We start from the raw sequence: 23,752 nt of genomic DNA on the forward strand, positions 1-23,752 counted from the left end.
TTAGCTGTAATTTGCTAAGCAGACAAGTCAACAATCCTACTGTTAAGGATTGGAAAGCTCTGAAACGCATAGCGCGGTATTTGAAAGGCACTATGCATTACAGACTGAGATTTAACAATCAGAAGTCTGGTGGTCTTGAGATATTTGCAGATGCAAGTTTTGGAAGTGACACTACAGACAGGAAAAGTACGTCTGGAGTTTGCTATAAGTACAATCAGGGTCTATTTGATTGGTCATGCAAGAAGCAAACAACAGTTAGCTTAAGTACTTGTGAAGCTGAACTGAATGCACTGTCTTATTCACTTAAGGATTGTGAATGGTTGTTACAATTGTGCAAAGACATGAAAATTCCTGTCAAATGTCCAATCCAGGTTTACCAGGACAACAAAGCATGTTTGTCTTTGCTGAATTCTGAAGGTTGTAAGCAAAGCACGAAGCACTTGCAATTGAAGTTGCAACATGCTAGGGAACGTATTCAGAAGGGACTCGTAACGGTGTCCTATATGCCAGGTAATGAAATTCCTGCTGATGTATTGTCCAAGATTGTATCAAGGGATCAACACTGTACCTATGTGCAGAAGTTGGGTTTGTACTGATATTGTACGAACACGCTGCCCAGAGATGTTCACAGAAAGGGGGAGGATGTTGGTTTCTGCTTTCTTCTCTGTGCAGCGAAGTGCTTGTCACGAGACAGGTTGTTTACATTCCACAGAGTCTGTACTGTTGGAGGTTTTCCCACGGGAACGGGAAACTGGATATGACGTACACTGGTTTCCTGTTTTTCACTGTTCTTTGCAGTTTCAGTTTGTGATTCTCTCCGTGCTTTAGAGGAGAGATGACGCTTTCTCTGCTCCGGCAGAAGGGAAAATGTTTTTCTGTAACTTACCAGCTTTGAACTGTAAATAAAGTAGTATAGAGCATGTTGGCACATACTTCTCATCATTCCGCTGTGCACTGGACACTGCTTATCCCCAACAATATTATGAATCCGCAGCCTTCTGCTGGTTGAAAGATTGGATCTTACTGGAAAACACTGATGTCCTAGATCTGGAAGGGTTTGATAATGCTTTTGGGTGGCATGCATATTTGTGGTATGACAAGGTTAAAATTCATAAACTGTTTAAAAACCACATTGTCAGAAGAGCAATTTTGATGGTCTGGACAAAATATAAAGACTTATTGGAGAGTAAGACACCGAGGTGGCTCTCACCGGTGGAGGCCAAGGCACATAAGAGACTTAACATGGAGGCCTACTGGCCTAAATATTGGGAAATAATTGAAAAAAATAGGAGACAACTGGAGGTTGCAGAGCTTGGAAAAACTAGGAAACAAGGTGCGAGACTGGTTGCATTATGCTCAAATTCAGGAGGTTTTTAAAGCGGACGAAAAGGTTGGATTCCAGGTGGAAAAATCGAAACTAGAGACAGAACTGTTAGAGCCAAAAAATAAATTGCTTTCGAGAATGTATAACCTGCTGCTTAAGTGGAATACACAGGATGAGACAGTTAAATCCGCCATGATAAAATGGGCGCAGGACTTGGGGCATAACATTATGTTTGAAGACTGGGAAAGGTTATGGAACACCGGAATGAAATTTACGGCATGTAGTGCCTTGAAGGAAAATATTATGAAAATGATATACCGGTGGTACATGACCCCAGTCAAGTTAGCTAAAATATATCACCTGTCTGACAATAAATGTTGGAAATGTAAAGAGGCGGAAGGGACATTCTTTCACCTCTGGTGGACTTGCCCGAAAGTGAAGGCCTTTTGGGAGATGATTCATAATGAACTAAAAAAGGTACTTAGATTTACCTTGCCTAAGAAACCGGAGGCCTTTCTTCTGGGCATTGTGGACCAGAGAGTGCTTAAGAAAGATAGAACTTTTTTTATGTATGCAACTACAGCAGCAAGGATCCTGATTGCAAAGCACTGGAAGACACAAGATCTACCCACGCTGGAGGAATGGCAGACGCAGTTGATGGACTATATGGAATTGGCTGAAATGACTGGCAGAATTCGAGACTCGGGAGAAGAAACAACTGAGGAGGATTGGAAAAAAATTAAGGACTATTTGAAAAAATATTATAAGCTATATGAATGTTAAAAAAATGCACTTTTTAGGAAATCTTGCTTCAGCAATTATAAATTAATGAAATGGAAAATAAGGCATAAGAAGTTGGAGGTGGAATAATGAAAGAACTTTATTGTGGTTAAAGTAAAATGCATAAGATTCGGGTTACAACAATTTTGAAATTAGGTAACACGATAAAATGAAAGTTACATTAAGTTTTGAAACAAGTTAACAAATTGCTGACGTTTCGTATCACAGAGAATGCGGGGTCTGGAGGACGTGGGGAAGTCCATTAGATCTGTTGAAAAAAAGAATATGAAAATTTGTAACTTTTTTACTCTATTCTCTACTTTTGCTCTTTACTCTTTTTTCTGTACTTTATAAACTCAATAAAAATATTATATATATAAAAAAAGAGATTCTGCACAGCTGGATCCTGCCGAGGACAGAAAGAAATGGTTGGTTCTACAGTGGTACCTCGGGTTACATACGCTTCAGGTTACAGACTCCGCTAACTCAGAAATAGTACCTCAGGTTAAGAACTTTGCTTCACGATAAGAACAGAAATCGTGCTCCGGCGGCGCAGCGGCAGCAGAAGGCTCCATTAGCTAAAGTGGTGCTTCAGGATAAGACCAGTTTCAGGTTAAGAACGGACCTCCGGAACGAATTAAGTACCTGAGGTACCACTGTATTTCGAAGGCTGGAAGCTCAGAAAGGAACAATGGCAGCACCATACAAAATCTGTACGTTTGTGGGCAGCCTTTCTTGACTAGTCTGCCCTTCAAGAGTCAAGGTTGGGTTCTTACTGTCCCACTTGAAAAAAAATAAAATCTGTGTATGGTAACTAAAATTCTGCAACCTGTACCCCGTCTGTAAATTAAGAAAATGCTTATGACTTCCCCTTGTTTTGCATCGGCTATTCTGCTAATCGTGGGAAGGGACACGGAAGCAGTTCAAGCGCCTTACCACCCCCCAACCCACAATGGGAAAGTTTTATTTTGGAATGTTAGAAGGTTGTTGGAATGAAGTAGTGTGTTTTTAGCAGAAATGATATAAAGGATTAGGTTAAAATTGATTTTTTAATTGGTGGAAGACGAGAATTACAGTATATTAAGATAAATTATTAGGATAAAAACAAAGTTGGAAAGGATTTGCTGAAACATCTAATTGAACTAGAATACAAAAAAGGGAGGTGTGAGGAGGTCAAGGAAATAAGCAAAGGAAAAAAGTTATGTAAAGGTTTGATCTGGGTTTTTTTGTGTCAATTGTATTTTTTCTGTCTTTTTTTTGTCCTTTTATTCTTTATCTTTGTAATCTTTAAAATTTGAATAAATACTATTTTTTTTAAAAAAAAAGTTTTATTTTAAGGGGGCGGGGGTGGAAAGCCGAGTTTTCTGCAACAGCCCCTTCCTTCCTTCCTTCTTGAAATCAATGCAACTTCTTTTTATAAAAAAACGGAATCGCCTGAAGAGACATGAGCGCCGCACCCCCTGCTCGCCTTTAACTGGACTTAATCCGTCCAGGGCTCCTTCACCTTTAGCTTATTACTCATAATAATTGGATACTAATGTCCAGTTAAAAATTCCATAAATGCACACGTCTATTTACGAGATCATCCCCGGAAGGCACCGGTTCCCCCTCCCTTCTCCCCTCCCCACCTGCCGAGTCCCGGCGCCGCTACTCACTGAGCTCGGACACGACTCCGCTCACCATCCCTCGAATGGCTACTGCGCAGGCGCTCATCTAGGCGCTCCTCGCCGGGCTCTGCCCTCCCTCCCTCCCTCCTTCTCCGGCCCCGCCCCTCCCGCGAGCCGGCGGGGAGGACCCGGAAGTAGCGGGAGGGAGAAGGAGCTGGCCAGGGTGCTGAGCGGAGGCGGGAGGGGAGGGGAGAAGGGGCATCTGTTTCCAGCCAGAGCTCCACGGGGAGCGCCTGGGAGCTAAACCCTGGACCTGAATATATATACAGATCATATATTATCATAGAGCTTGGCAGTGCTCCTGAGCATGTGCAGTGTGCTAGCTCCACTCTGCTGAATCAATCAATGACTCCATCAAACTGACCAGAGTGAATTCCACTCTGCTGTGTACTACATTTGCTAAAGAGGAGCCCTTCCCATGCAAGAATCTTTGTCTCCTCTGAAGAATATTGAGTGCAATTCCTAATAATAATAATAATAATAATAATAATAATAATTAATTTTTTTGTTCTCCTCCAGTTTCAACTGCAACCATTGCAAGGTTCTGAATCTATCTAGTAGAAAAGGGATGGGGAACATGTGACTCATCTGATGTTGTTGAACTACAACCCCCGTCGTTCTGGACCCTGGCAACACAGATACCCCATCCATGCAGCAGAGAGTAGGAATGTGTGCTATTGACCCCAATATTGTTTGCTAAAGATATGCCCTTCACATGCGATACTCCCTGGAGAATATTGAGTGAAATTCCCTCACTGCTTGGGAACAGGGTGAAGAATCTGAAGAAACAGTTTTTGTGATATGTGCTATTGACCCCAATACAGTTTCTGACTCCTTTGGCAAGTGCTTTGACACATAACACTAAAGGGCACACCCAATTCTAGCTTGAGCTACATGTTCTGTATGTGAATGTTATTAAGGCGGCATAGATTTATTAGAAGAGCTTCCAAGTCAAAGGGCATGTGTGCCAGGAAGTCCCACACTTTATTTATTACCATTTTTAGCAGCAATGTAAAAAACCTCAGCATAAGAACAAAACACACAGTATAACTTTGTAGTCATAGATATGGCAACATTAATATTGGCTCATAATATTGATGTAACCATATCCACCAAATAATAATAATAATAATAATAATAATAATAATAATAATATTTATACCCCACCCATCTGGCTGGGTTTCCCCAGCCACTCTGGATGGCTCCCAACTGAATATTAAAAACACAATGCAGCATTAAACATTGAAAAAACAGAAAAAACCCTTAATGATGCTAACAGTGATTTGGTTCTCTCTCTCCCCCCCCCCAATGTTGTGCAAACCTGTCTCAAGGAGAGAAATCCAGCTTCTATACCCTACCAAACAATACAATACTTTTTGTACACCCTTATTTTGCAAGTGAGTGCCTGCTTTTCCTTAACCCCCCACCCCAGCCCTTCACAATGGCAGATAGAAATACTACTTTCTGAGAGTTTTGAAAATACAATATTGCCACAGTGAAAATGCAATATCCTGCAGTGCGGTGGAGAAAGAGATGTGCCCACAGTGTAACAGATGATAAACAAATATGTATTGCATAATAAATTGATTGTGGCAAAAAGACCCAAGTCTCTACTCTTCTGAAGGAATAAACAAATAGCAACATTTATCCTGGTCTGGAAGAATTGTCTGCATGAACCATAACAAGGGCCGTAACCTGTAACAGTTATCTGCCACTGCAGCCTTTATTACTCAAATATTGGATTAGATACCAATCACAACTGGATGATAAGCCTCTGGGGAAAAAACAACCAACCTACCAAAATTGGAGCAGATTTTAAAAACACTGTACCTTTGAGTGTTTTTTTATGTGTGACTTAGCTAGTAATGAGCAGCACCCTAGGTGGTTTCCAACTACGTTTTACTCTGAGTATTGTCATTGAAATAAATGAAAATGACTGTTACTGTAGGTCCATTAATTTCAGTGGGTCTACTCCAAGTGAAACATAGCTGAATACTACCCCCTACGTCCAGGGATGTGAGAGGTGGCGTTTCTGTGTGGGTCCTTTCTGGTGGATGAGTACATGCATGGCTGGCCCAAGACAATTTGCCACCTGTAGCAATGGACAGGATGGCACCTCCTGCCTGTTTTATGTACACAGAAGCTGACTGGACTGACAGGTGTCACTTACTGGTGTTGACCTATAAAGTCTTACACAGCTCAGGACCCCAGTGCCTTAAAGAACCAGCTCTCTCCATACAAACCATCCCAGACCCTGTGCTTGTCATCTGAGGCCCTTCTCTATGTCCCACCTCCCTGAGAGGTTCGGAGGGTGACATCTAGGGATTCACCCATCCTTAGAGTGGGGTGTGCTGTTGTGCCAGACCTATAGTCTTTAGGACTCTCCTTTTTGGCTCTAAAGGTCATTCTCCTGGGCCACATTGTTGCTTGGATGTTGTCATCTTCCTGGATATGGGGTTCTCTGTCAGAGGTGGGTTTGAGCTGATGGACAGTGTGAACTATGGGTTAAAATTAAATGGTCTCATGTCTTGAGACCAATCCCTCATGTCCGGTTGTTCTGAGATAAGGGTGCCATATGTCACTGGGTTACCATAGCGATACCAGGGAGGTCAAGTGTATGACTTGTTGAGTCATTTCATGACTACGTGTAGAGATGGGTATCATAGTCTCTAGGACATTACAGGCCTTGCTGCTGTCCTGTTTGCATGTCAGGAGCCTGAGTCTGTAATAAAAAACACGAGTCTCAGTGAAGTTAACTCTTCATTCAAAAAAAACTAAAACTACACAGTCCTAGTGATGCCAGTAACTCTTCTCAGTACCGGTAAGTCTTGCCCCAATGAGCCACTTGTGAGGACTGAAGGTCCCTGTCTTCCCTTCCTCTCTGGTTTTTTTCCCAAGCTATTGGAGACTGTGTCTGTACGCAACCAATCTCTCCACTGATCTTTTCATTTCTCTGTGTTTTCTGGAAGACTGGGGGTGGGGAGCGCATGTCTGTCTCCTGGCCCTCTCTCCCCCCAAGGGTCATCTAGCTCAACTCCCTGCAATGCAGAATATGCAAGTTGTCCATACGGGGATCAAACTCACAACCTTGGCATTACCAGCTCCTCGCTCTAACCAACGGAGCTGAAACAGTGGTCTACCTAGTCCATGGAATAGCACTGGATTATGAGCCTGTTTCAGCGTTAAGGTTAGAATCATGGAACTGTAGAGCCCAAGGTTTATCTAATCCAACTCCCCCACAAGTCATGAATCTTTCCCCTAATGCGGGGCTCGAACCCATGACCCAGAGAAGAAGAGTTCATGCTCTACCAGCTGAGCTATCCCAGGTTGAGAAATGACAAATTGTTCTCACTTTTCAGGCTAGTCTTGGAAAGGGGCCATCTTTCGATATAAATCTTTTGATATAAAGTCAACACATCAAAGCCTGCTGCTCCAGGGTCACTTAAAGCAGATTCCGTTGTTTCTGCTCCTCTTGACGCAAGCAGGATTTCAACACATCCAGTCGAGTCAATGCAGGCATTGTTCACTGATTTTTTGGCCTGGTACATTTCCCCTTCTTCAGACATCTCACTATCAGCACATAAAAGAACCATTCATTCATGGTAATGCCCCCAAATATTGTGTGGGTCAGTTAGGTGAGGTGCTCATGTCTTATATGAGCCTTAGGATTGCAGCGTTAGAATCATAGAATTGTACGGCTGGAAGGGACCGCAAGTGTCATCTAGTCCAGCCATGAGATTAATAGTCTTCTAGTCCCACCACCCTGAGATTAATAGTCTTATGTTCTACTGACTGAGCTTTCCTGAAGCAAAAGCAACTGGAAAGATTTTCAGCATCAGAATCATACTGCTTCAGAGAGCTAAATAGGTGTGATAGCTCTGTCAGTAAAGCATGAGGTGCTTCATCTCAGGGTTGTGGGTTCAAACCCACGTTGGGCAAAAAATTCCTGCATTCCCAGGTAGGACAATAGGAAAGCTCAGTTGGTAAGAGCATGAAACTCTTAATCCCGGAGTTGTGGGTTCAAGCCCCATATTAGAACTAGACCATTCTATGATCTATGACCAGCAACAACAACTGGTAACAAAAGGCAGGCTGTGTTTCGGCCTAGTGGCTGGAACCTTTAAACCAAGCCTGCCTAGAGTTATTGGTTGCTAGGCGGCGCCCCAAAGCAAGCAGGATTTTTGGGTGTGTGCGTGATGTGGTTTTTGTTTTTTGTGAGAGCACAGAGGCCATTTTGTAAGGTTGCCATATTGGGTGCTTTAACACTCCTAGAGTCTTTCTGCTACAGGGCAGCTCTATAAATTAAGTCAGTCACTATATATAGGGAAAGCCAAGTGTAACTTTGAGAAGGATCTGAAATACTTCCTTTGAAGCTTGAATTTGTTTTATTCTGGATTGTTTGATTTTTTATGGTGGGGGGGGGTGAACCATGTACTCCTTGGAGGGGAAAGTAGGATAAAAATGCAATAAATAAGCTCTTCTGCTTACATCCTTAAGAAAGCTGGAGGGGCCAGCGAGATGGAGATGTCAGTTGCCAGCCTGGTGCCCAGAGATCTCCACGTGGTCACAATTGGACCTCTGCCCATTGCAAAACTCACCTGGGGAATTTTGAACACTGCTGGGTACAGATACCAGAAAAGTTGCTACATTACCACATGAATTGGTAGCATTGAATTGAAGGCATGAGGAAGACCAGTATGCAGTCTGTTCCTTGACAAGGTTGGGAACATGTCCTGGCAGGGGATGGAGATCTCCTATGCCAGAGAAAGACTAACTGTGATGTAATTTCGATTTTAGGGTGATGGGCTCAGCAGCTCTGAGGAGATCGGAGATGCATCAGAAGATGGTCCAAGTCGTGTTGGGGTTGCTCTTCGCCAGTTCTGGTAGGAAGTTCCTGGAGGAAGACAAGAGATAAAAAGTGGGAAGATCACAATATTTATTTCAAGTGCCCTGGCTTTTCTTTCTTCTTCTTATGGACGAAACTGAGCAAATTCTGAGTCATTTTATCTGTGGATAAAATTATGAGGGGTGTGTGTGTGTGTGTGTGTGTGCAAGCAAAAGTCCTAGGTGTCAGAGTCAACCCTTCCAAAACTGTTAGGCTGGCAAGGCAAAGGAGATAAAGGCTGTCTGTAACCAGCAAGAGCAGTTCTCCTTAGAATAATAGAATCATATATTTGGAAGGGACCACACAGGTCATCTCGTCCAACCCTCTGCAATGCAGGAAGTTGGAGTTATTGTTCTTTTTTGCTCAACTGAGGTTTTAAAGCAGAGATTGGATGGCCATCTGTCATGCAGGGGGTTGGGCTAGATGACCCTCAGGGTCCCTTCTTATTCTATGATTCTGTGGTTCCCAGACCAGCAAGCAGGCCCAACCCAAAAGCATTTCTAGTGCCCAGGAACACCATCTGACATGCCCCTTCCCTCCTTTGTCCAAATCCCCAGCTTTGAGAGGTGGGAACAAGAAGCTACTGTTTTGAAAGTTAGCAACAAGAAGCTAACATTTTACTGATTGGGAAAATGCCACCTTTCCTTTCCACACAGTGCTGGGGTTGTGCCCCCCAAGGTGGATCCTGTACAGGGATGAACTTTGCCTTTACATCCCAGCTGGCTCTCTTGTTCTGTCCTGGAGTGAAGCCAGAGTCTTCTGCAGGGACCAAAAGGCAGACCTGGTTGTCATCAAGGATTACCACAAGCAGGTAAGAGGTGGATTTTGCAAGCTGCAGGCTGGGAATGCTTTAGTTTGGGAGGGAGGAAGCGAGGGAAACCTCACTTGAGGATGACTGCCTGGCATAGAATCCAGATCTGACCCAGGTATGGCAATGGCCAGTTGCTCTAGGTGCCGTGTTTCATTTCTGCTTTATCTTTTAAAGGAAAAATCTCAAAGTGGTTGACAACCCACTAAAACATCCAATCAAACAATACAGAAGGGTGAAAAAATTCAAGCTTCAAGGAAAATATTGCAGATCCTTCTCAAAGTGACAATTTGCTTTCCCCGTATTTATTGACCAACTTAATTGATAGAGTGGTCCCATAGCAGAATTTCTCGAGGAAGCCAGTGTGCTGTAGTGGTTGAAGAGTTGAACCAGGACCTGGGAGATCAGGGTTCAACTCCCCACTCAGGCAGTCATGAAGCTCAATGCGTGACCTTGGAGTCAATCACAGACTCTTAACCTACTTCGCAGGGTCGTTTTGTAGGGATTAACTGAGGAGGAGGCGAACCAAGAGATCTCTGCAATATGCACCCGGCACCTGGCGAATTTCTAACACTGTTCAGAACCCTTTCCTATTCTGCACCCAATGAGGGCTCTTGAGTCCCAGGTTGGCTAGGTCATTTCCTGAGCCCAGGAACATAAACAGCTAGTGCAACTAGCTGAGCATTGTCTGCACTGACTGGCAGCAGCTCTCCAAGATTTCATGCAAGGACGCTGCCCCAGCGCTACCCAGAGATGCTGCCTTCTGCATGCAAAGCAATTGCCCTAACACCAAGCCATAGCCCCTTTCCTGTAGAAGTCCCTGGCAGAAACTGTTGGGAAAGTGGCAAAAGTTATGCTGCCTGCCTTTGCTCCCACTGCAGGACAGCTCAGTCGGTAGAGCATGAAACTCTTTTTTTAAAAAATATTTTTTATTACAAATTTAAACAAAACATAATACATATCATCCTTAATTCCCCCCATTCCCCCCTCCCCCCATAAAATAACCCGCCCTCCCCTCCCCCTGATTTCCCTCAGGTCCAGTCTCTGGTTTCTCTACAAATACTATTCTCTGCATATTACAAAACTGTATAAATCCTTAATTTATCTGGCTGGTTATTGTCCATAAAAAGTTTGTGAGTGGTTATTCAAAACCTGCCAAGGTGTCCAGTTCACTTTGTTGTTTCTTTAAGTACTTTGTCATTAAAGTCACAGTTATCCTTGTCCCATAGTTTATGTGTCAATTTTGCCAATTCTGCATAGTCCATCAGCTTCTCTTGCCACAGTTCTTTAGTCAGGGTTTCCTCATTCTTCCATCCTTGTGCTAATAAGACTCTCGCCGCCGTTGTTGCAAACATGAAGATATTTTTCAGCTTCCTTGGCAGGTCTTTTCCTACAATCCCTAACAGAAATGCTTCAGGTTTCTTAACAAATGTTAGATGGAACATTTTCTTCAGTTCATTGTATATCATTTCCCAAAACTTTTTAATTTCATTACAATCCTGCCACATATGATAAAATGTCCCCTCCTCTTCCTTACACTTCCAACACACATTTGAACTGGTTTTATACATTTTACCTAACTGCACTGGAGTTCTATACCATCTATACATCATCTTCATATAATTTTCTTTCAGCAAAGAACAATCTGAGAGCATGAAACTCTTAATCTCAGGGCTGTGGGTTCAAGCCCCACATTGGGCAAAAAGATTCCTGCATTGCAGGGGTTTAGATTAGATGACCCTTGGGGTTCCCTCCAACTCGACAATGCTATGATTCTGTGATTTTATTATGCTGCCTTTGCACAGATGTTCCTGACGGAACTCTCAGACAGCACCCGGGAAAACGCCTTGCACTACTGGATCGGGTTGGCATGGCGAGAGGCAAGCAGTCAGCTCGCCTGGGTGGATGGCACCCCATTATCGCAGAGCTGGTACAGGTAAGAGAACCTTGATGCGTGGCTCTGATGGCTCCAGTGTGAGGGCTCCAGTGTGGGGCTTCAACCCCCGACCCCAAGATCAAGTCTCCTGCTCTGCCGACGGAGCTATCAAAGTGGTTTGCTAAGAGACCAGAAGCAAGTTCTTTGCTTTTGGATCTTGAACTCTTTCTGCTTTATCAGAAACTGGCTCCAAGGCCACCCCAAGAAGGAGCGTTGCACGCAGCTTGTGGGCATCTACGCTGGCCAGTGGAGGGACTGGGATTGCGGTGCCAACGTGTCCTTCATCTGTGAGATGCCCATGACAGGTAAGAGCAAAGGGGGTGTCTCCTTCCCAGCCTCGACATTCAGCAGCCAGCAGGAGGCGTAATGAGGGAGGCTATAGAAATACTGCATTTTTTGATGAATGGAGAGAGCCAATCCCAGCAGCCCTCACTAATTTTAAGAGGAGTAGTAGTAGTAGTAATTGTTGTTGTTGTTGTAGTAGTATTTATATCCTGCCCATCTGGCTGGGTTTTACCTCCCCAGCACCCAGGGTCGGCATGGAAGGGGTCCCTTGACGCTTTAAGACTTAGTAGCCACTGACAGGCCTCTCCTCTGTGCATCACACTGTTGACTCATGTTATGCTTGTTGTCCACTAAGACCCCTAGACCCTTTTCACATGTACTACTAGTAAGCCAGGTGTCCCCCATCTTATATTTGTGCAGATGGTTTTTCCTACCAAGGTGCAGAACCTTACATTTGTCCCTGTTGAAATTTTGCTAGTTTGGGCTCAGTTCTCCAATCCGTTAAGGTCATCTTGAAACCCGATTCTGTCTTCTGTGGCATTAGCTTCCCCTTTCATTTTGGGGTCATCTGCAAATTTGATGAGCATCCCCTCAATTCCTTCATCCAAGATGTTAAACTACAGCGGACCCAGGACATAGCCCTGTGGCAGCCCCCCTTTCCCTCCAGGATGACGAGGAACCATTAATGAGCACACTTTGGGTTCAGCCAGGCAACCAGCTACAAACCCATCTAACAGTTTCCTCGTCCAGCTCACATTTTACCAGCTTCTTCACAATAATATCATGGGGGATTTTGTCGAAAGCCCTGCTGGGGGAAGTACAAAGGGGATCTCTGGATTTCAGGAGGAGAAAGTGTGGAGGAGAACGCTGGGTGGGTGAAGGGGAAATAAAGGCAGTGTGAGGAGTTCACCATTTACATTAATCTAAAATGTGGACCTGCCCACCAACTTCATAGCTGCACCTTCTTCTACCTCTCTCTCCCCCCTTGTGCCTTTCCTGTTTAGATGCCCTCCCTGGCTCTGTGAGGAAAGTGCCTTTCCGCTCCCACTGCTACGCCTTCCATTTCCCATCCTTCCGGGAACTGAGGTCATGGAGAGAGGCCCAGTCTTTTTGCCAGGAATCTGGGGAGGGCCTTGCAATTGTTGGAGATGAGGAGCAGAACAGCTTCCTGTCAGGTGAGGGATGGAAGCAGCAAACCAGTAGCCAAGACAGTAGCATTTTGGGCTGATCTAGCTGGGCTCCTCTTAGAATAATAGACTCATAGTTGGAAGGGACCACAGGGACCATCTGTCTAGTAGTCCAACCCCCCTAATGCAGGAATCCTCTTTGCCCAACACGGGGCATGAACCCACGAACCAGAGATAAAGAAACTCATGCTCTACCAATTGAGATATGTGCTTCTTATTAGTTTTTTAAGTGCCCTCGGGGGATGGCTGTTGCCATTTATCTCTTTATATTTTAAATATTTTGGGGGCTGCTTTTCTGGGCAAATGCCCCTTTAAAGATGCTTACAGTCAAAAGCAGCAAAAAATGAAACTAAAAGTGGAGATTTTCAAAACTTAAAAGAGCACCTGTACCCAAATGCCGCCCTCAGAATAACTCTCTTCCGCCTCCTCTTCAGTTGGTACAGTGTGGTGCTGATAATGCCAAGGTTGCAGGTTTGATCCCTGTATGGGACAACTGTGTATGCCTGCAATGCAGGGGGTCAGAATAGATGACCCTCGGGTCCCTTCCAGACCTACAATTCTATGAGATGGTGGCATTTATTGTCCCCATTCAAACTGGGAGGTAGTAGTGATGGTTTTGCACTGGAAAAGGGTGCGGGGAGCTGGCCATCTAATCCTTACCAAGAAACATCTGTGACGGTTTCTCCTTTTCCTCCCCAGATGCCTTTCCTGAGGACGGCTGGCAGATGTGGATCGGGCTGCGCTTTGGCACCTCATGGAGGTGGAGCGACTCGTCAGCCCCCCCAGCCTATTTCCGGTGGCATCTGGGTATGTTGAGTCCAAGCATGATCGCTCCTGAACAGAAGGGTCCTGAATCACAGCTGCTTCTCTGTGTTGCCATCCAGAACTGCATAAAAACTAGAATCATAGATTTGTAGGGTTGGAAGGGACCCCAACTCAACCCCCTGTAATGCAGGAATCTCAACTCAAGCATGATGACAGATGGCCATCCAACCTCTGCTTAAAAACCTCCAAGGAAGGAGAGGCCACCACCTTCTGAGGGGGTCCAATCCTCAGCTGAACAGCTCGTACTGCCCTAAAGCTGTTCCTAACCATTTAGTCAGAATCCACTTTCTTGTAACTTGAATCCATTGGTTCAAGTCTTACGCTCCAGAGCAGGAGAAAGCAAGCTTGTTCCATCTTCCATGTGATGACCTTAAGATATTTGAAGATGGCTCTCATCTGTCCCATCAGTTTCCTCTTTTTCAGGCTAAACATACCCAACTCTCTCTACTGTTCCTCATAAGACTTGCTCCATAAGACCTGGGGCTCTTTATTATTTTATTGCCCCTATTTATTTATTTATTTATTTATTTATTTATTTATTTATTGCATTCATATCCCACATTTTTCTACAAGGAGCTCTTTCCCTCCACCCTTAATCCCCTTAATCCCCACAACAACAATGCCCAAATTAAGATTTGAACCCTGGTCTCTCCCAGGCCCTAGTCTGCAATACCACATTGACTCAGCTGGGGTTCCTTCTCCACACAAATGGGCTCTGGGGTGGGGTGTTGAGGCTGGGGGAAGGGTGTGGAATGGACCTAAAGGTCTTGCCCATTTCCCACTTGGGGTGGGAAAGAAGTGCAGGAAGTGACAATGAAGGTAGCATTAGGAAGAGTGTTGGGACTTCCTGGAGACAAGGTAGGAGGCTGTAGCCAGAAGCCGCTCATATGGGCTCTTACCACCCCTGGCTGCTCTATTCTCTAGGAAAAGCCCCCGAACAGGTGAAGGACCAGTGTGTGGTGCTGAGTCTGCAGCCCACCAATATGGCCCAACATGGGACATGGCAGACCAGACCGTGCAATGAGCGTCCTACGACCGAAATAACAGGATTTGTCTGCCAGCACAGATATGGTGAGTGCCATAGATGCTCAAGGGCAACAGAGGGGCCGCAGACAGGATGGAGCAGACAGAGAGAGAGAGCTGCCTCTTAACTCCTCTCTTCTCGTGAGTGGAGAAAAGGGGAGCTAAAATCACAAAGCAATTTGCAGTATAAAAGCACCACTCAGGTGTGAAAATGTGGATTTTCATCTGAAATGCTGGACATTATCTCAAGGAGACAAGAAAGCAGCTGATAATAATGATAGCGATAACGATATCGGTAACGGTAACCAGAACTGTAACCATAACCATAACAGTATGATTAACGATAACGATAAACATAACGGTAACAATAATGGTAACAGTAACAATGTTATTAATTGTACTCTGCTCCAGCCACTCTGAGATCCAAGGAATTGCAAACCCCTAATTAGCAAATTCCTGATAAATTAGGTAGAAAGACTAGAGGAACAGACTATGCAAAGGGCTGGCAACAAACCTGTGAAGGACTGAGCTGACAGTTTGAGACAAAATCCCTCTCCAAAGGCTTTTTTTATGGGAAATCTTGGAAGAAAGCCCTCATGTAGGGGGATAGCTTTCATCCCCTTGAATTATAATTATAATTATTTAAATTATGCCACCCTTATATAAATTATATGCCACCCTTCATCAAGATCTCAGGGTGGTTTACAAGAGGCAATTCAAAAAAGGCATGCTCATTTTGATTTCAGAATCGGCATTTTGTTTCGTAACTGCATAAAATCCTTCTGAAAGATTTCAGAACAAGATTTGGGGGACAAGTTTGGGAACCTCAGATTCCACATGTGAATTTTTGTAGGTCACTGCCCCTCCCAATCCCTTTTGCCTCGGCAGGGGGTGGGGGGAGAGGCAGTGGCTGAGTGCTAGGGGGCTGATCCAAAAGGCAGGTGGGCTTCTTTCGGATGGAGTCCTCCGATGTTTCCTCTCACAGGCTCTGAATGAAATGAGTGTTGGGAGTCCTTGAGTCAAGCTCCACCAATAACAGCAGGCTCCTCTGCCTTCCCTTCCCTGGGCCTAATTTGCTCCCATCTCTGTTGCCAGATTTTTGTGGTCCGCCAGAGCCTGTGCACTTTCCCCTCCCTGGAGGGATAGGTCCGCATGCCACAGCTGATGTCACCTTCTCTTTCCCTGGTCATTCTTCCTGCACCCTGTCCTTGGCTGGCCTCCACACTGATGCCACTCATTTCCGACTAAGCCTGGAGTCCAATGCCACCCACGTGCGTGGCAGTGTCACCACAGATCTCGGTGGCTCCCTGGAGCCCAAGAACTTTTCTGGGGTGCCCTTTTCGCCTGGGCTGTTCAGCACATGGAGCCTCTTCACTTACCCTGACGGCCTCGCAAGCTTCTTGGACCACCAGGAGCATTTCCGTCTCTCCAGCGCCCAAGACATTCCCTTTGCAAACCTTGGCTCCTTGAGGATAATGGGAGCAACTGTGGCCAATGCGTCTCTAGGTAGGTTGGGGTGGATTTTTTTGGGGGGGGGAACAAAAGAAGAGTCCTCCTTGCTTTTGTGGGCAAGCATTGATGTTTCTGTAAAGAGACGGGTGGTCCCTGCAGCAAGCCCATTCTACCTGGTTTCCTTGGAATTAATGTCAACAGAGATATACGTCTCCTTGACATATATACGATGTATACAGTATATACGATATCTTTATTGTCATTGTCCCTTGCGGAACAATGAAATTGAAAAACTACATAAAACTACATAAAAACTACATAAAACTACCACAAAACTACATAAAACTACATAAAACATTCAAACCCCCCTAAAAACTCTAAAACCCCATTTTAAAATACACTATACTACAGAGACCCCTTATGCTGCGTTTAGAACCAGAATTGCATTAGCGTAGAAACTGTTTTTCAGGCAGCTAGTCCTGGACTTTATAACCCTTTACCTTCTTCCAAAGGCAGAAGCTGAAAGAGATCATTTCCGGGGTGCGTACTATCATGTGCTATCTCTGCCGCTTTCTTATGGCACCTGGCAGCATAGATTTGATCTAAGGTGGAAAGAGTGCACCCAATAATTCTCTCTGCAGTCTTTACAACCCTGGATAGCATTGTTTTTTCCCTGGCCGTGCAGCTCCCAAACCACACGCACAGACCATAAGTTAGTACGCTCTCCACAGTGCAATGGTAGAATGCCATCAACAGGTCCTTTGAGAGATTGTTTTTCCGGAGGATTCTCAGAAAATATAACCTCTGCTGAGCATGATAGTTATCTGCTAGCTGAGCATGATAGTTGGAAAGGTTGCACTGCCTGCAGATCTCCAGGTGCTTCCCTTGCATGTTGCAAGACTGCCAGCTTTTTCTTTCTCTTTTTTTGGCATGCACAGAAACCATTTTCCATGCACAGACATCATCACCTCCAACAAGGGGTGGGGCAGTACAACCAAACATGGTGTAGTGGTTAGAGTGTCAGGTTTTGGACCTGGGAGATCAGGGTTCAACTCCCCACTCAGTCATGAAGCTCACTGGGTGACCTTGGAGTCAGCTGCAGCCTCTTAGCCTACCTTGCAGGCTCGTTGTAGGGATTGACTGAGGAAGGGGGGGTGAACTATGGACTCCTTGGAGAAAAAGGTGGGAGATAAATGAAATAAATAAGCCTTTCTGCTAACTTGCTTGCATAAGAAAGCTGGAGAGTCAGGTGGAGATCACCAACATGGTGCCCAGAGATAGAATCATAGAATCATAGAGTTGGAAGAGACCACAAGGGCCATCGAGTCCAACCCCCTGCCAAGCAGGAAACACCACCAGAGCACTCCTGACCTATGGTTGTCAAGCCTCTGCTTAAAGACCTCCAAAGAAGGAGACTCCACCACACTCCTTGGCAGCAAATTCCACTGTCGAACAGCTCTTACTGTCAGGAAGTTCTTCCTAATGTTTAGGTGGAATCTTCTTTCTTGTAGTTTGGATCCATTGCTCCGTGTCTGCTTCTCTGGAGCAGCAGAAAACAACCTTTCTCCCTCCTCTATGTGACATCCTTTTATATATTTGAACATGGCTATCATATCACCCCTTAACCTTCTCTTCTCCAGGCTAAACATGCCCAACTCCCTTAGCCGTTCCTCATAAGGCATCGTTTCCAGGCCTTTGACCATTTTGGTTGCCCTCCTCTGGACACATTCCAGTTTGTCAGTGTCCTTCTTGAACTGTGGTGCCCAGAACTGGACACAGTACTCCAGGTGAGGTCTGACCAGAGCAGATCTTGACGCAGTCGCAATTGGACATGTGCCAGTCTCAAAGTGTGACTGACCTGCAGCCCACCCTCTCAATTCCCTCCAAGTCCACCACTGATTGTTTCCAGGAATCTCTGAAGGAGGGCAGGAAAAGGCTACAAAGGCTTTTTGTGCTTTCTCAGAGAATGTGCAAAGGAGGGTGCTCACATTGTTGGGTAAGTTCAGAGGCTGACCTCTTTGCCTTCCCTTCCAGAGTATCGCCTTTCTTTTGACCTGCACTTCCACAGCAGTGGCAGAGGCCTGCAGCTGGAAGATGCCATACGCCGCTACCTCAACAACTTCACCATCGGGCTGTGGGTTCGAAGTCAACCTGCTGCTGCTGCCGCTGGCTCCCACAACATGTGCCTGGTCAGCTATGCGCTAAAGTGGAGGCAGCCAGAGTTTGCCCTCTTCCTCCTCTCCCCCTCTGGGCTGGAGTTCCACATCAAGGGGTAAGCAGGAACTCCCTCCACTGGCAATGATGGTTTTAAATGATGCTCTCTTCCCAGATTTTGGTCTTGGATGTGGTTTTGAGGTTTTATGACATTTTATATGGGGTTTCTATACTGTGTGTGTATAATGCTATATATTACATATCTCCACAATTCTATGATTCTATGTCCTTTGCTGCCGCTCTAACTTGGGCACCAAAATGTTTCAAGCTGGTGGCGCAGCTCTCTCACCATCCCAGTTGCCAGGAAGCCACTAAGTTTCTTTGTACTCCAAATGTCCATTATGTGAGGGGGATAGCTCGGCTGGCAGAGCATGCGACCCTTAATCTCAAGGTCATAGGTTTGAGCCCCACATTGGGAAAAAGATTTCTGCACTGCAAGGGACCCTCATGGTCCCTTCCAACTCTATGATTCTATTATCCCAGTTGCGTGTCGAGGTCCCCAGGTCCACCCCAATAACTCACACATCACACAGAATTTTTTGTTTAAGAATTTTGGCTATAATTTTGGCCACAACTTTATTAAAATACAAATTTGTGAGTGGTTGCTTAGGCATTGGTTGCGACTATCTGCCCCCACATGGGGGACAGACTGACATTCCGCACGATGCGAAAAGTCAGAATGGGGGAATACACTTGGGGGTTACGCGGAGCAGGGAACCTGCCCTCACCCCAAATGCAACCAGGAGCTCATTGCTATGGCCCGAGCCCCCTTGACAGAGTGGACAAGCAATAGTTAGCCCCCAATTCCTTTAACGGAATCCCTTGCAGCAGCAGCATTAGAGGGGCAGGCACAGCCAATCCATGCCCCTCAACCAACCAAACCATAAACCAATGCCTAACCGCAACCTTAGAAGTTGTGACGATTTGCTACACAGTAGGCAAAAACCAAACGGCCCCAGCCAATCAGCCAGATGGACAAAATTCCTACCAGGCCCCCGCTCCAAAGAAGACGACCCCATGACAGGCATAGCAAGGTCAAAGCGAACAACCCTATTCTAGGGAGGGTGGGACGGGCAATCCGATGCACGGGCGAAAAGAGGAAGCCCTAGCCTCGTGCAAGGAGTTTTAGTATTTCTGGCTGTCAATCAATAAATGGCAACATTAACTTCTTCCCAACAACAAGGGAAGCCCCAAACGCATCAGTAGCCAACGATCAGTTAGCCCGCCCCCAACTTTGGAGTGTCCTGGCGGCCCCCACCGCAACACGTGCTCTCCATGAAGGAGAACACATTTTCCCTGTATTCTTTGGGTGTGGGAGGGAGTCGTGTGCTTTAAATGTGCTTGATGTGGATGTGGCCTCAGTTAAGGAGAGTTTCATCAATGAGCCACCTACCAAGCAATTTACAGCAATTCCAAAATTATAATTTTTGACCTTGTGACTATAAATGATGTGATCTGAACAAGCCAGGAAGCTGGCATGAAATGTATTCTTTGAAATGCATTTGTTGATTTATCTGCACACATCCCAGCCTGAGCATGGAAAGGTAAAAGTGATCCACAGTGATCCATGCGACAGTCATCTCCAGGCTTGACTACTGTAATTCGCTCTATGCGGGGCTGCCCTTGAAGCTGTCCCAGAAACTCCAGCGGGTACAGAATGCTGCAGCGAGGCTCCTCACGGGGTCTCTGCCATGGGAGCATATTCACCCAGTGCTTTTCCAGCTGCACTGGTTCCCGGTGGAGTACAGGGTCAGATTTAAGGTGCTGCTTTTGACCTTTAAAGCCCTTCACGGCCTAGGACCCTCGTACCTACGGGACCGCCTCTCCCGGTATGCCCCACGGAGAGCCTCAAGGTCCATAAATAGCAACACCCTAGTGGTCCCGGGCCCTAAGGAAGTTAGATTGGCTTCAACCAGAGCCAGGGCCTTTTCAATTCTGGCTCCGGTCTGGTGGAACGCTCTTCCTCATGAGATAGAGCCCTGCAGAATCTGATTTCTTTCCGCAGGGCCTGTAAGACAGAGTTGTTCCGCCTGGCCTTTGGCTTGGAGCCAATTTGATTCCCTCCCTCTCTTTCTTTTTTCTCTTCCTTCTCCTCCTGCGATGAGGCTACATTTTAATATTTTAATGTTTCAGTATTTTAATGCTGTATTTTAATTTTGTTTTTAAGTTGTAATCATTCAACTTGTTTTTATTATTGCTTGTAAGCTGCTCTGAGCCCGGCCTTGGCTGGGGAGGGCGGGGTATAAATAAAAATTATTATTATTTGTAAATTGAGTCCCCTGCTGTTATGGGAAAGCATGCCTTGGTTTAAGAATGCTTTGGTTTAAGAACGGACTTCTGGGAGAAATTTATTTATGGGAGAAATTATGGAAATATGATATTAAATTCATGGCATGTTATACAATAAGAGAAAATTTTATGAAAATGGTGTACCAATGGTACTTAACTCCGGTAAAATTGGCTAAAATTTACAAACTAAAATCGAATACCTGTTGGAGATGTAAAAAAGAAATAGGAACAATGTTTCACATGTGGTGGGAATGCCGACCTATTAAACAATTCTGGAATGAAATCTATGAAGAACTCAAAAAGATGTTTAAAATATCTTTCAGTAAAAAACCGGAGGCATTCCTTTTAGGTTTAATTACAAATGATATCCCCGAAAATCAAAGGAAAGTATTCCTTTATGCAGCAACAGCTGCCAGGATGCTTATAGCTAAAAACTGGAAAGGCAGAAAAATTCCATCAGTGAAAGATTGGCAAATTACATTTTGTGAATACATAAATCTGGCAAGACTCACAGCTTACATAAGGGGACAATTGGACCAGAAATTATTAAAAGAATGGGGTTGTGCTAAAGAGTATATGAAAAAACATTGCTCTGGAGTAAGTATATTGGTATGTAATGAATGATGCTTTACAGGGTTAAAGAAAAAGAAAAATGGTGTAAAAAAAAAAGTACAAAGGTGGAAGTAATCTAATTAGACACAACAATACAGTAAGAGTAAATTTTTTGAGGTCTTAGAACAAAGAAAGGAAGTCAATTTGTGTTTATGTACGTAATGATATGGTTTTTTCTGTAGATGTGTGCTTTTTCTTTTTGTTTAGTTTAGTTTTGTTTGCATTGGTTTTCCCCCCCTTTTCTTTTCTGGTTTTTTTTGTATGTTCTGGGGTTTTTTGTTTGTATAGTATTATTTTGGATTCAATGTTTGTAATTTTTGTTATGATTCTGCATTGAAAATAAAAAAACAAACATTATTATTATCATTATTATCATTATTATCATTATTATTATTATTAAAAGGAGAACCCAGATAGCTCAGTTGTTAGAGCATGAGACTCTTAATCTTAGGGTTGTGGGTTTGAGCCCCATAATGGGCAAAATATTCCTGCACTGCAGAGGGTTGGTCTAGCTGACCCTTGCTGTCCATTCCACTTCTGTGGTTCTATCACTTCTTCCCGGTTTCTCTTTGCAGGTCGGTGATGTTCAGCGGCACCCAGGGCTCCCTTCTGGATGGATCCTGGCACCATGTGGCCGTCTCGGTCTCCAGCGCTCCTGGCTACCCGTCCTTCAAGGTCTTCGTGGATGGATTTCTCTGGGAGCCCCACTTCGCTGAGAGTAGCAGCTTCCTGAGGAAGGGGCTCTCCCTTGGGGGGAAGCTGATAATTGGACAGCTGGAAGTGGGCAGGAGAGGTAAGTCCCTCCTTTGCTCAGAGGCTGTAGGCTTGCCCTGTGGCTGTAGTATAGAAACCCCATATAAAATGTCATAAAACCTCAAAACCACATCCAGGACCAAAATCTGGGAAGTGAGCATCATTTAAAACCATCATTGCAAGTGGAGGGACCTCCTGCTTAGCCCTTGATGTGGAACTCCAGCCCCGAGGGGGAGAGGAGGAAGAGGGCAAACTCTGGCTGCCTCCACTTCAGCGCATAGCTGACCAGGCACATCTTGCGGGAGCTGGTGGCAGCAGCGGCAGCAGGTTGACCTTGAACCCACAGCCTGATGGTGAAGTTGTTAAGGTAGTGGTGAATGGCATCTTCCAACTGCAGGCCGCTGCCACCACTGGGGAAGTGTAGATCAAAAGATCCCCCCTCAACGGGTGGGCCCATAACAAAGACTTGGGGGAAAGCCGTAGCCCCTCCATCTCTCACCTCCATGCCCCCACATCACTGGTCCTCATCTCTGGGCAATAAGGGGCTCTTACCACATCCCTGGGACGCAGGTGGCGCTGTGGGTTAAAGCCTCAGCGCCTAGGACTTGCTGATCGAAAGGTCGACGGTTCGAATCCCTGCTGCGGGGTGCGCTCCCGCTGCTCAGTCCCAGCGCCTGCCAACCTAGCAGTTCGAAAGCACCTCCGGGTGCAAGTAGATAAATAGGGACCGCTTACCAGCGGGAAGGTAAACGGCATTTCCGTGTGCAGCTCTGGCTCGCCAGAGCAGCGATGTCACGCTGGCCACGTGACCCGGAAGTGTCTCCGGACAGCGCTGGCCCCTGGCCTCTTGAGTGAGATGGGCGCACAACCCCAGAGTCTGGCAAGACTGGCCCGTACGGGCAGGGGTACCTTTACCTTTACCTTTACCACATCCCTGCATGTTGGGGCTGCATTGTAGGGACCAGCCTCTTTGTGGGTGACCTGAGTGAAGTCAACCTGTGGGACCGAGCCTTGCCCGAGGTTTCCATAAAGCAGCTGGCAGCCTCAAGGACTCGGTGGAAGTTCCCTGGGAACGTGGTGAGCTGGAGCACACTGGTAGCAAAGAAGCCTTCCTCTGTGCAAATCAGCACTGCAAGCCAAGACCCAGGTAAGTGGGCTGGTGCAGCCAGATATATAAGCTAATCGCCAAATGGCACCTTAAACCTAAGTTACAGTCGCCGCAATGGAATCTCTAGGCACCAACTCCCCCCCCCCCCAATGAATATTGTTTTCGTTGTTATCATTTCTATACCGCTTTATATTTTAAAGGAAAAATCTCAAAGCGGTTGACAACACATTAAAACATCCCATCAAACAATTCAGAATAAAGCAAATTCAAGCACCTAGGGAAATATTTCAGAACCTTTCAGTGACATTTAGCTTTCCCCATACTTGCCGACCAACTTAATTAAAAGAGCTGCTCCATAGCAGAAGTAAATCTAGGAAGCCAGTGTGCTGTAGTGGTTAGAGTGTCAAAACAGGACCTTGGGAGAACAGGGTTCAGATCCCCAGCCAGCCAGCCATGAAGCTCATTGAGTAACCTTGGAGTCAGTTGCAGCCTCTTAACCTACCTCACAGGGTTGTTGTAGGCAATGACTGAGGAGGGAGTGAACCATGGAGTCCTTGGAGGAAAAGGTGGGCTATAAATGCAATAAATAAGCTCTTCTACCTAC

The 23,752-nt window shown here is 45.4% G+C and overlaps 1 protein-coding gene across 1 annotated transcript in view; it reads left to right on the top strand.

Moving 5' to 3' along the window:
* Window positions 1-6,545: 6,545 nt before the first annotated feature.
* Window positions 6,546-23,752, top strand: part of LOC309357378 (uncharacterized protein) — a 46,677-nt gene continuing 29,470 nt past the window's right edge. Inside the window, exons 1-12 of the mRNA XM_081889511.1 lie at window positions 6,546-6,586; window positions 8,569-8,654; window positions 9,313-9,467; window positions 11,270-11,400; window positions 11,581-11,705; window positions 12,690-12,860; window positions 13,572-13,679; window positions 14,622-14,768; window positions 15,816-16,226; window positions 18,207-18,444; window positions 21,863-22,080; window positions 22,999-23,187. Of these exons, the coding sequence (XP_081745637.1) occupies window positions 8,573-8,654; window positions 9,313-9,467; window positions 11,270-11,400; window positions 11,581-11,705; window positions 12,690-12,860; window positions 13,572-13,679; window positions 14,622-14,768; window positions 15,816-16,226; window positions 18,207-18,444; window positions 21,863-22,080; window positions 22,999-23,187 (1,975 nt within the window). The 5' untranslated portion in view covers window positions 6,546-6,586; window positions 8,569-8,572. The remainder of the gene's footprint in view (window positions 6,587-8,568; window positions 8,655-9,312; window positions 9,468-11,269; window positions 11,401-11,580; window positions 11,706-12,689; window positions 12,861-13,571; window positions 13,680-14,621; window positions 14,769-15,815; window positions 16,227-18,206; window positions 18,445-21,862; window positions 22,081-22,998; window positions 23,188-23,752) is intronic.

The sequence above is a fragment of the Podarcis melisellensis genome (genome assembly GCF_964234715.1).
Source record: "Podarcis melisellensis genome assembly, chromosome: 15".
In the NCBI taxonomy this organism is placed as follows: Eukaryota; Metazoa; Chordata; class Lepidosauria; order Squamata; family Lacertidae; genus Podarcis; species Podarcis melisellensis.